Source organism: Platalea leucorodia (assembly GCF_965183815.1).
Source record: "Platalea leucorodia genome assembly, chromosome: 8".
NCBI lineage: Eukaryota > Metazoa > Chordata > Aves > Pelecaniformes > Threskiornithidae > Platalea > Platalea leucorodia.
In genome coordinates, this window is record NC_138830.1 from 24,381,434 (window position 1) to 24,393,133 (window position 11,700).

An 11,700-nucleotide genomic window follows, 5' to 3' on the forward strand; every position below is an offset into this window, starting at 1 on the left:
ATTTGGAGAAGAAGATTGCTGGTTGGAGTCTATTAGCCACTCTCCTTCCTCTCTTGGCTGTCTTTCTTCTCTTCAGCCATGGGCTGTTTTGTTAAGCTGTGGCAGTAAAGGGCCTTCACCGAGCACAAAGACAGTCTGATTTCCCGGTCCCAGCTTTCCCAGTGCCTGCTTGAGTCAAGGGTGACTAATGATCTTGCAAAACCACACTGGCCCTGCATTGGCACCTGTTGGGAAGGCTTAGACTGGCCTTTCTGTCACTGGAAAGGTGGGTGAGGTTGCACCAGAATTAGCAGTAAATACTGCTTTTATAGAAAAGCACTGAATTTTCATGTTTATAAACACGTTTAACAAGAGGGCCTTAACATGTTTAACAACACAGGCCTGATGAAAAGCTCTGGCACCTACTGCTCTTATCTGTGAATTCACCTTGCTGATAAGAGAAAGCGTATATTTGCATGCATTTCCCCCAAAACTTTGCTGTTTGCCAAGCCTGCTGCTTATCCTTCATTATGCCTCTGCCTCACAGCAGTGGCACAATCTACAGCATCAGTGCAGCACCTGGTGGCTGGGCAGCAAAAGGTGCTGCAGAAAGGAATGGGCTTGCACAGCTCAGCTCTTTGCAAGTTCACAGTAAAAAAAATGTCCTCACGCTGTGGTTTCAACTTCTGCCCTGGCGTAAATTCATTGTGATGATTCAGGCTGTCAGCATGCTCACGCCTCCAATATGCGTTTGACAGCTGGGGTGGTAGGTACGCAGGGCAGCCAGGACTTATGGAAAGATCCCTGACTTTGGTGGTCCTTTTTGTAATAAATTTCTGACCATTGCATCTTGGCTTTAGATTAGGAATGTTTTTTCTTAAAAAAGGAAAGGAAAAGGAATGTGAATAAAACAATGCCAAAGAGACAGATAAGAGTTCGGTGCTTCTTGAGGAAAGTTGTTTTTTTTTTTTTATTTGTTTGCTTGCTTGTTTTTAGGGTGTGGTGTTTTTTGGTTTTTTTTTTTTTTTTTTTTTTTGCTTTCTATCAGATAATTTTTGTAGTTGATAACACAACAAAAAACATGCTGGGCAAGGATGACTGGCCCATACTGGGGCTGGATGCTCAGCACTGGTCAGGATAACAGAGTGGCAGCAACCAGCTCCGGCCACCAGAATGAGCCCCTATAACTGCTGGAAAGGCTGAGCTGCTTCTGGGGTCATTTACAGGAGAAGACGACAATAAAAAAAGGGAAAAAAAAAATCCCCAAGACCTGAAAGGATGAGTCCAAATGGCTGATAGAAATAGTGGCATGTTTTCCAAGACACACCTCTTTCCTCCCTGTTTGGGTGTGCAGAGATGTGGTCACCAAGAATTTGTCACATGTAAGTCACCTTTTCTGTGGCCGGCTGATTGGTTTGTTTGCTTGTTGTTGAGATTTTTTCATTTTGTGTGTAGTTTTGGGGTTTGTTTTTTTGTTTTTTCTCTCCCTCTTTTCCTTGCATTTATGGAAATTCTTGTGGTGTGTGTGCTTCCTCACTGAGAGCTGTGCTGGGTACCCTCAGGCTGGGTTGGGGATATCTCGGGGCTTCTGGAAAAAGCTTGCCCTGCAGGCATGGGACATTCACCACCTCCTCCATCTGTGGTAGCCTGTCCTCTTTCATTGCCTCACCTCAGTCATCTCCAGCCTTTCCCAGGGGAAAGGAAATCCGTGGTTTCTGCAGCTCTTGCAGGGATGGCAGGGGAGGCCAGGTGGTTTTCCTGAGCAGCTGGATCCTGCGTGGCCATTTGCAGGCAGGCCAGCCCAGCTTGTGGCATATTGCAGTGATGTTGGACAGTCAGAGACTTCGGGTGATCCTGCCAAGCACTGGGTTTTGCTGAGGACACAGCCCCCTGAGGAAGGAAAGCCTCTGAGAGATAAAAAGAAAGCAGAGGTGTGCAGCACAGTCCACTCTCTGGAAAGGGTAATTGCTAATACAGCAATTTCTAAAGCTAGATTTTCATGTGGGTCTTGTACCTCCATCTCTTTCCTCCATCACAGCAATATAAGGCATAAAGGTAGTTTCCAGTTGCAGCAGGATCCTGGGGCAGGCTGGGTATGGGGAGTAGTACTGGGGTGGGGGATTCCCATGCCAGAGTCTGGAGGAGGAAGGGGAGGTATATGCACACCTCCTGGAGCCGAGGGAGGGCATTTCTTGCATCACAGTTGGGCCTGAAAGACTCCTAGAGCTCCCCTGTGCATCCCTCCATGGAGGAGAGGCTCGTGGGATGCCTCCAGTGCAGGTTCAGGTACAAACTGTGCAGGGGGAGAGGACAGGCCAGTCCCTGTGCTGGGGACAGGGCTTGCAAACCGGCACCATCAGTGCCAAAAGCGATGGAGTAAAGAAGGGCTGTTTTGTTGCAGTTGTGTGCGCTGCGCCAGGAAGCTGCATGTCCCCGTTGCTCCTCTGACACCGGCAGAAATCTTCACGCCATCAGGGCATTCGCCAGCACTGTGGAGGAGGTTTTAAGTGCACGAAACGTAGCTCTTGTGATTTCTCTCTTGTTTATGTGCCGGCTGACATGCTGTGCCTTTGTGCAGCTGGAAATCGAAGAAACTTGGCCAAGCACAAAAGTGACACATGCTCTTTAGCATCTGGCTTACGCAGCCCTATCTGAAAGCAGAAGAGCAATTCCTTCTTCAGTCATTTTTACCAAAAAAAATAAAAATTTTAAGAAGTTAGATAGGGAAATGTTTCAAGGGAAGCTAGAGTAAGATGCAAGAGTTTTGTGTGTTTATGAGGAAGAGGAAAGTGTTGAAACACACCAGTAGAAATAAATCAGCCTGGGGTTTACTGGCAAAAAATAAAGCCAATGTGAATTAATAGAAAAATAGAAATGTGCTGGATTTCATAACTGGTTTCAGTATTGTCAACTCATATCTGCCTCACAATGACCGCGTAGATAAATTGTCACTATCAGCACAGTCTGAACCTGGGGTGTACCTTTAAATGCAAAATCTGGGAAACCCCTTTTTAAAACAGAGTGCTTTTTCTGCCATGCTCTCATCTTCATGGGAGGCCTTTTCTCTTTTTTTAAATTTTATTTTATTCTTTTGAAAACCAGTGGGGGACGCTGCCTGGTTACAATCCCTGTCGCAGGCAGGCAGGTGGTGGGATCCACTTCCCTTTTGCTGGGGGAAGGCAGCGGGTGTCCAGGGAGGTGGTTGCTGGGGTGGCCCTGCCCTGGGCAGCCCAGCAGGAGGTGGGAACCTGGATGCAGGGGAGTGCATTGCCTCCACAGGAACTTTTTGGCAGGGCCTCCATTTCCTAGGTTGTGCTTTACCTAGTCTGAAAGTTGGTCAAGCATCTGCCTCTGCTGAGACCTCCCTGCTGGGACTGAAATAGCTCTGACGTCCCTGATGTGAGAGGTGAGAACAGAAGAATCTTAAAAAACAAAATAACCCCAAACATGCATACCTAGAGCAGTGCTGCTGTATTTGAGCTCCCCTGTCCCTTCTTCCAGAGCTGGGACCACTGTAGACCACCATCCCTCCAGGAGGCAGGAGGTGAGATCCCCCCTTGCTGTTCTCTGCCTACTGAAAATATCACCTGCTGTTCCCAAAGGGACAAAATCCACCACTTGGGTCCAGCCAGCTAGTAAAAGAGAAAAATTCCAGGTATGTTATTAAAGTTAGATATATCTTCTATCATTGCACAGTTTATTGCACCTTTGAAATTTTTCAAAATTCTGTTTCTTTAAAAACAAAACAGAAGCCAAAACCTACCCCCTCTCTAAAATTGCTAAAAGGCTGTGAATATAGCTGTGTCGCTTGAGATGAAAACATGTTACTGCAGTGGCAGAGAGCAAAGATCCCAGTGATGGTGAAGGGTCATGACTGGCGGGTCCACTCCTCCCAGGCACAGAGCTCTCTCTGCCCCCCCCGGACCCTGGGCGCAGGGTGGCACAGTGAGTGACTGGGTGCTGCCTGACAGCAGGGACTGGGAGCCAGCCCCTAAGGACATGTTAAATGTCACTCAAGTCTGATATGGTTGGTGCCCAGAACATGAAAGGGAGCAGCCTTGAAGTGATAAAATAAAAGGCTTAATTCTTCGTGATTACTCAGTTGCCACTGGGAGAGTAGGAAGGCATTGAACATCAGCTGTGTTTTTCCATTCACCAGAATAATGGCAAGGAAAGGAAATGAGCAGCTAAAGATCTAATTTACCATTAAATTATAGCTTAAACAAGAATCTCTTCCTTCCTGCCCTAAGGTCACTTCTGACCTTCTTCTGCCTGTGCTGCCCTGCCCTGCCCACAGTGGCTGTCAAGCAATTGTCCATTGCAGCCTCTCTGCTGTGAAACCAGATTAGATTATGCAGTCCCCTTCCTTCCACCATCCGGGGCTCTTCTCAGAAGAAATTATTGAATAATAGTTGTGACAGGCAGAAGTGTAAACACGTTAACTTAAGCAGGTCGTGAAATAGCTGCAGCAACATGGAGGAGCTGTGTGACCCACGTAGGGTGTGCGTGATGGTGTCCTACCCTTCTGAAATGTGACATTTCTGTGGTGGAGACATGATGCAGAGTCTCTCTGCTGGGGCACTGAGAAAAGCTGGTCATAGAATCATAGAATTGTTAAGGTTGGAAAAGACCCTTAAGATCATCGAGTCCAGCCATTAACCTATCACTGCCAAGTCCACCACTAAACCATGTCCTCAAGCACCACATCTACCCTTCTTTTAAATACCTCCAGGGATGGAGACTCAACCACTTCCCTGGGCAGCCTGTTCCAATGCCTGACTACCGTTTTGGTGAAGAAGTTTTTCCTAATATCCAACCTAAACTTCCCCTGGTGCAGCTTGAGGCCCTTTGGTCCCTGGTCAGTGCAACATCACTTTTGGTGGAAACATGATGTTTCTGGAGACCATTTTTATACGGCACCAGGGCATAAACAACTGACTGCAGGCTGTGGCACCCACAAAGGGCAAGAGACCTGCAGACTTGCAGTTGTAATTTTGAGGCTGATAAAAGTCATGCTTGAAGTATCTGTGCTAAATTTTTACTGAACCAAAGCAGGGAGCTTGGCTTGAAAGCCAAGGGCCAGAAAAGCCGAATGCATGAAGTGTTTATCTTGGTAGAAAAATGTTAGCAGACAGAAGTGAAACAGGAGTTTTGAAGTTAGTGAAGCTGCCGGCAGACTGCTGCCAGAGTTTCTGATGGACAGGGTTTCAGATGCTGCAGCCTTTTAGCACCTTTGAGGGTGAGGAGTGCATGGTGTCAGACTCTGTCCCCAGCTGGTGCATGCAGTGCCCATACTGGACAGCTCATCCCACTGGAGTGACTGGCTGATGTTTCTGAGCCTTCGTTCAGAAACTGAGAGACATAGGAATGCTTCTATCTCAGGCTAATGATAATGACCCACCCTGATTTTCATTTCCCCAGAAGTGCCCTCTTTTTCTGTCTCTGATGAAAGCATCTTTGAAGTATGTCACAGTTTTTTGGTGACAGCTTTCACACTTTCCCCCCACACCTGACATTCAGCTGAACTCTCATTTTTCGTCAGCTACCCTGGTTCAGTACTTGGCAGCAGGGTTCAGTTAAAATGCAACAGCAACAGCAAATGGAAAGCCCCAAGCAAGAAAACTGGTGTGAGACATTACAGGATCTCTGTGAACAACAGCATGAAAGTTAGAGGGAGGTTTGGATGTATTCCTACGCTCTGTGTGTGTGTCCTGCCTGTGCAGCCACCTCCAGTGTGCTGCAGCAGCTCTACTTGTGCTTTCAAGTGAACTATTTTTTATAACAAGTCTATTTAGTGCTTGTGAAGGGTATCAAACTGGCTGCGTCCAGCTCTGTCATCAGTTCATAGAATTAGAATTAATACAGTGTAGGAGATGCCAGTGCAAGACATTTGTGCCCACCTGTGTCCTGCAGCTGCTGGGAGGGCAGTGTGGCCTGATGAGAGCAGGATACAGTTATGCATGGTGGGAGATACCTGCCTTGGCTAGCCTGCGAGGTGTAGGTTCCAGCCCTCCTCACACCTGTACCTCATCACTTGGAAAGCATGAGGTTGATGTTGTCCAGACTTGGCTCCAGAGAAATCTGGGATGTCTGAAAGACAGAGCTCATCCTATGCTATGAAGGTTAAGTTGTACATATTTGAAAGCTTGGTGGATGTGATGAGATAGCTAGGTTTTTGCAGCAAGATCAAAGCAAACCAGGCAAGACCTGCTTGACCTTAACAGTTACAGTCTGTCTGTGCGTGGGGTGGGGGCTGTCTGCCTTCCAGGTGGCGGTGGAAGAATCAGTATCTTGTTGGCAAGTGCTCAGATCCCCCTTCTCTCCCGGAGGCTGCTAAGCCCACCAGAAATGTCTACTACTGTAGATCGCTGCTGCCTCCTCACTGCTTAATTCATCCGTTAGCTCTTCTCTGTATGGTGTGGGAGAGCTTGGGCAGATGGGTTATGAATTACACTCCTTCTACTAAATCAGCCCAAAAGGTCCAGGTGGAAAAAGCAAAAAAAAAAAAAAAGGTGAGTAAACAGAACAGCATGATCCAGTTTTCTAGCTGGGGAGCCTGAGGGGGTTTCTTGGTCCTTGTGCCACATATTTCAGCCCCAGCAAATCTGTATCCCTGACTGCCCTGTATTTGAATAGACCTTGCTCAGATGGTGAAGAACAGAGGTTTTGGTCCTATGTCAAAATGATAATTTTTTATACCTCTTTTCTGAGAGTGAAACATGCTTTCCTGCCTCTTTGCCCTCATTAACCAGCTGCTCCTGGGCAGTCATTAGGAGTAGCCTTGATCCTGCTCAGGGCTGCTGCAGAGGCTGGCTGTGGCAGCGAGGACCATCCCTGCACTCCCTGCCTAGCACCATCTTGCACTGGCACAAACTGACTGTCTCCTCCACAGCCCCTCTGAGGCTCCCTCCCTCTCCAAACCCCAGTAAGCACCTGAGGACTCACTGCTGTACAGAGACTTTGGTGTGAGGTTTCTGCGGTGAGGAAGTTTGGCTGTCTTCGGCCAAGCGTTCATGGTACATATTTCTGGGCGAATGGCTGCTAGAGGAAGGGGCGTTACTCGGAGTGGGACAGCTTAGCAGAATCTGCTCGGAAATGCTTTGTTTGTAGGCAGCTTTGTATCTCCTCCACCCATTTAATTAGCGGTTACTGAAGCAGAAGTATTTTTTTCCTGCGCATCTAAAATAGCAGTTTGGTTTGTGCAGAGCTTTCACCTCTGAAGAGTTCGCACCCATGTTGGTGACACTGGAGATGTAGAAAAAACACACTGGCATTCAAGTAATCTCTCAAATCACTGCCCTCTCAGCACACAAATCCCATACGGGGGAGGAAATCTTAAAGGTATGTTTAGCCTTATTTGGGAGCAGCCCATCAAATTAAAGTCACAAAGGTGCATATGTTACTACAGTAATGCAGATCTATCAACACACAGGGCTGGGGAAGGCAAAGTGTAAGCCCCACTGTGTCAGGCTGAGTAGTGTGAAATCACTGCTAGGGCCGTGCTGCACCTTGGGCTGAGCTGGGAGGAGATACCCCTGTCTGCATGCACAGCACCATTCATTGCTCCTTTGATCTTTTCCAAGAAAATGTAGGGGTAGAAGAGGGGAGAAACCAACCTCCTTAAAAGGCCGTCTTTGCAATTAGAGCCTCTCTGACTTCCCTCTCCACATTGTGCAGTGAACGAAGGCCAGATCCTGCTGTCAGGTTTTGTTGATGACAGAGCAGATTTCCCCATTTCTTCCAGAATCTCTGGCAAGCACAGTGGGAAGCTTTCATCCCCTTGAGAAGCTGTCAGGGCTTTGCTACCGTCCTATGCAGGTGGCATGGACTTTGCTGGGCAGGTGGATGGAGGGCTCTGCTCAATGGTTGCCTGCAGCAAGGTCTCTCTTTAAGGGGTTTCTTCCTTTTGGCATGTGCCTTGAGTAGGAGGAGATACAAAGGCCAAGCTGGAAGTGGGACTGTAAGGCTGCTGGAGTGGCAGCAGGGTTTGGCCCAGCATGTGCAGGCAGATGAAAGCCCAGCCTGGGGTCGGGAAATGTGGGTGGAGGCATGTGCCTGGTACATCCCATCCTGGGGCACGTGGATGCTGTCTGAACATCATTACCAAGGGGCTGGTTAGTGGTTTTACCTACTTAGCTGTTTGTGGGTAAGCGCATCACAGGGTGGCATGCACTGTTCTGCCTTTGAAAATCCCAGTCTCTGTTGCAGCTCATACCCCCTGCCCCTCGCTTGGACAGCCAGGGAGATGAGCTGTCCCTTTTGGGAACTGGCAGCAGAGCAGATCCCGTACCACCCAATCCGTCACCTTTTCCATTTAACTCATTAAGAGGCTCCATTCTGTGCCAGTTGCATGACTTTATTCATATTGGATACTTTGGAACATCTCGCTGCCACTTTCTTTAGACAGTCCTTTACATTATATGGTTGAATAGACCCCTAATAGAGTCCTTATTCCCATTACCCCACCCCATCTCTTTGGATAGTAGCTTTAATGCCATTTGACTCAAATGCTTTTGATGTAATTTTTTTCCCCAGTAGAAGCAACTGCAATTTCTTCTGACTTTGTATTGCAATTGATGACCATTTATGGTCAAAACATCAGCTGTTATGTAGTATGAATGGTGCTGTAAACTTGTCTAAAGCAGGCTAATTCTGCCTCTGCTACTGTGATTGTGCATTATTACCAACGGAAAAACAAGATGTTTGTGACTTATAAAAGCATCCTCCTTTCTTTTTCTGCAGTTGTTTCAACTTGACTTTTTTTTCTTTTTTGATCTTTGGGATAACCTCTGTTTCTTTGTCACAGCTACAGCTCCATAAAAACTGATCCAAGGTGGAGAAGAAGGACAAAAATCCCCTTTACCGCTGGCTGTACTTGTTTTGGGTCTTCTGGGAAAATGAAAGACACTTTTTGCAGGGGAAAGCTATCATTTTACTCAAATTTGCATAAGGCAGAGAATTACCAGTGGCAACCTAGATCATTACATCAGGATCTGGACTGCTGTGGTTGTCTGAATCAGGGCTAATTTTCATGTGTCTGAATCCTTCCCATTAGCAGAAAGTCCCTCCATCCCACTCACACAAAAACGAACGTGTGAAAGCCTGCTATTGAGTCTCAGTTGAACTTAAAAATAGCAAGTATAAAATGTGTGCTGCATGTGTTTTGCACTAATGTGTTATACGTGGGAGCTGAATTTCAGATTCTTTACTGGCTTCAGATTTGGACTTTGCTAGCTTGGGGGATGCTTCCTTAAATTCCTTGCTAACAAAGTAGTAACAAATAGCATCCAGGCAGCAGTTTGTGTTTGCGAGGACTGAGGCGAGGTGAACAAAATTATTAACCCTCTGTATTGCAGAGCAGTTGGAGCTGATGGAGTCCATTATAAAGCGAAGGAGGTGCCCAAGGTAGAGAGGTAAAAAGCATATGATGAACACAGCCATGTTTGCAGACACGATGTAGACAGCCTTTCTGATTAACTTTTCCTTGTGACAGTTTTCATTCTTCTTTCTCATGAGTTCTGCAATGACTTGCATGGAGCAATAACTCAAGATAATCAAGGGTATGAAAAACCCTACAATGATAGCGCACAGTGTGATCACTGAGGGCTCAACGGAAGATTTTTCAAAGCAAAGTTCGTCTTGTCCTCGGTTCTCTAGCTTTTTAATGAGGGACATCACAGAGATGATGACTATCCAAAGAAATCCAGAGGCAAAAGCTGCCTTCAGTGGTGACCTCAGCACCTTGGCTTTCAAAGGGTACTTGATGGCAAGGTACCTATCAGCTGCTACGACAGTGATGATACCAATGCTCATTAAGCGGTTTATGAAATAGCCACCTTCCAGAACCAGGCACCATTTACCCACCTTCAGCTGATGGAACTGGGATAAAGTTTTAAAAGGCAAAGTAAAGAGCAGCAAGCAGTCAGCCACAGCCAAGTTGACCATGTATACTCTGGTTTCTGTCCATTTCCCGAGTTTGCAGCAGAACACCCACAGCGCCAACACGTTCAGCAAAATGCCCAAAAGCAAAACTGGGATGTAAACACACAGCTGGACAAGCGGAAAGTTTTCATAGGCTGTGATACTGCAGCTGCTGTGGTTCATTTTGGGGGTATTAAGAGGCACGGTTCCTGCAAAAGCAGATTAAACCTTTTAGAAGTTAGACTCTTGACTGAATCGCTGATTAATTCAGATAGTTTAGGGCTTTACCAACAGTGAAAACCAGACCACGGAGATGACTCCGCAGAGCAGTGCTGGTTGTAGGGTATCTAGCGGGAAGGGAGCGGGACATGAGCCTGATCCGTTGTGGAGGAGAGAAAAGCGCAGGTTCTCACTGGGTCCCATGCGGAGAAGACTGCTCGTGGAAGGCAGCAAGGCAAAATGCTTGGGCCTCTGTTTTGGGCCAGACTCAGATCAGGCAGCAGCAGGTATCCTGCAGCTAGGAGTTATGTGAGTTGTTACAACCATCCGATAATGGAAAGGGGATGCCTAAACCCAGCTCTCATCCCTTCCCTTATAGTGGTGCTCAGGAGAAGCCAGCCAGCTTCCTCACAGCTCAAAATGCTTGGGGAGATGTGCAACAAACGGACAGCTGTCCTCTCCTTCAGTCCTGAGCTGTCTCTGCATCACTTCTCATTAGTGATAGAGCAATTATTAGTACATCTCTCATTAGTTTTAGCTGCCATTGAATCCTGTACTAGTGGTAGCATTTAGTCGTCTGCAGCAAGAATCAGAGTACTGGGGTCTGCATGCTGCCTTTCAAGGATTGTGAAAGTTGGACTTCGTCTCAGAAGTATTAGACCACTGCCATAATTCCAAGACAAAAAACCCCACCAATGCCATGGCAAGAAATGTGATCAGCAGCCATGTGAAACAGAGAGATGAGCTGTATTTGGTCTAGTGGGTGGTTTTAGCACTCTGGATCTAAGGGCAATATTGCTGTTTGCCCTCCTGCTTTGGAGGAGTTAATGAAGGATTATATTCCAGGTGCAACTGTTCATGGACAGAAAAGACCCAGGAGGTCTGAGATGTCTTTGGATTTTGCCTGCAAGGGGAACATGGCTCCATGGGTGCAGGTTCCCAGGGCTCAAAAGCATCCCGAGCGAGCAAACCATAGGACAATGCTGCAGCATCTACGTGCATCTACAGCTCTTGGCTAGCTTTGAAAATCATGCTGCTGAGAAATCATGCCAGCAGACCTCTTTGGAGGTCAGGGAATGTGCTACAGCTGATACCTGCAGCAGCTCTGTGCTTTGGACATGAGGAATGAGTTATGAGCCCAGAAGATATAAACTTAGATCGTAACAGACAACAGGAAGATCTAGCAAAGGCTGAGACAGCCCTTAAGCATCCAAAACATGTCTAATGCGGCCAGTATCAAAATAAGCCTTTGAAAATACACAGGCTCCAGCCCTCTCTCAGTTTCTCCACCACCATTTTGGAGTCCCATCATGGCTGGGGAAAGGCAGCACCTTGCAGAGCTCAAATAGCCAGGTCAGCAAATAGTCAGGAGGAATTACCTGCTTGCTTGCTGTCCTTGGAGAGAGTGAATGTTCCTCCAGACAAGGTGCGGTGCACAGGCACGATGAGCCCTCCTAGCGGTGCTCCTGGCACGTGACCAACGAGGGGTCCTGCGATGACCATTTGCAGGTGGCTGTGACAGCAGCAACGCTGGTGGAGGAAGCACCCCCACCCCTCCTCAATGCATTTCTCCGAGGTTGA

The 11,700-nt window shown here is 47.3% G+C and overlaps 1 protein-coding gene across 1 annotated transcript; it reads right to left on the reverse strand.

The window, feature by feature from the left end:
* Nucleotides 1–9,147: 9,147 nt before the first annotated feature.
* LOC309594326 (G-protein coupled receptor 35-like) lies at nt 9,148–11,700 on the reverse strand (the record flags this gene model as incomplete). The annotated part of the gene is made up of 2 exons (XM_082319951.1): nt 11,499–11,700; nt 9,148–10,109 (listed from the first exon to the last, which is right to left on the reverse strand). The coding sequence occupies exons 1-2, from the start codon at nt 11,620–11,622 to the stop codon at nt 9,148–9,150; spliced, it is 1,086 nt and encodes a 361-aa protein (XP_082176077.1). The 5' UTR covers nt 11,623–11,700.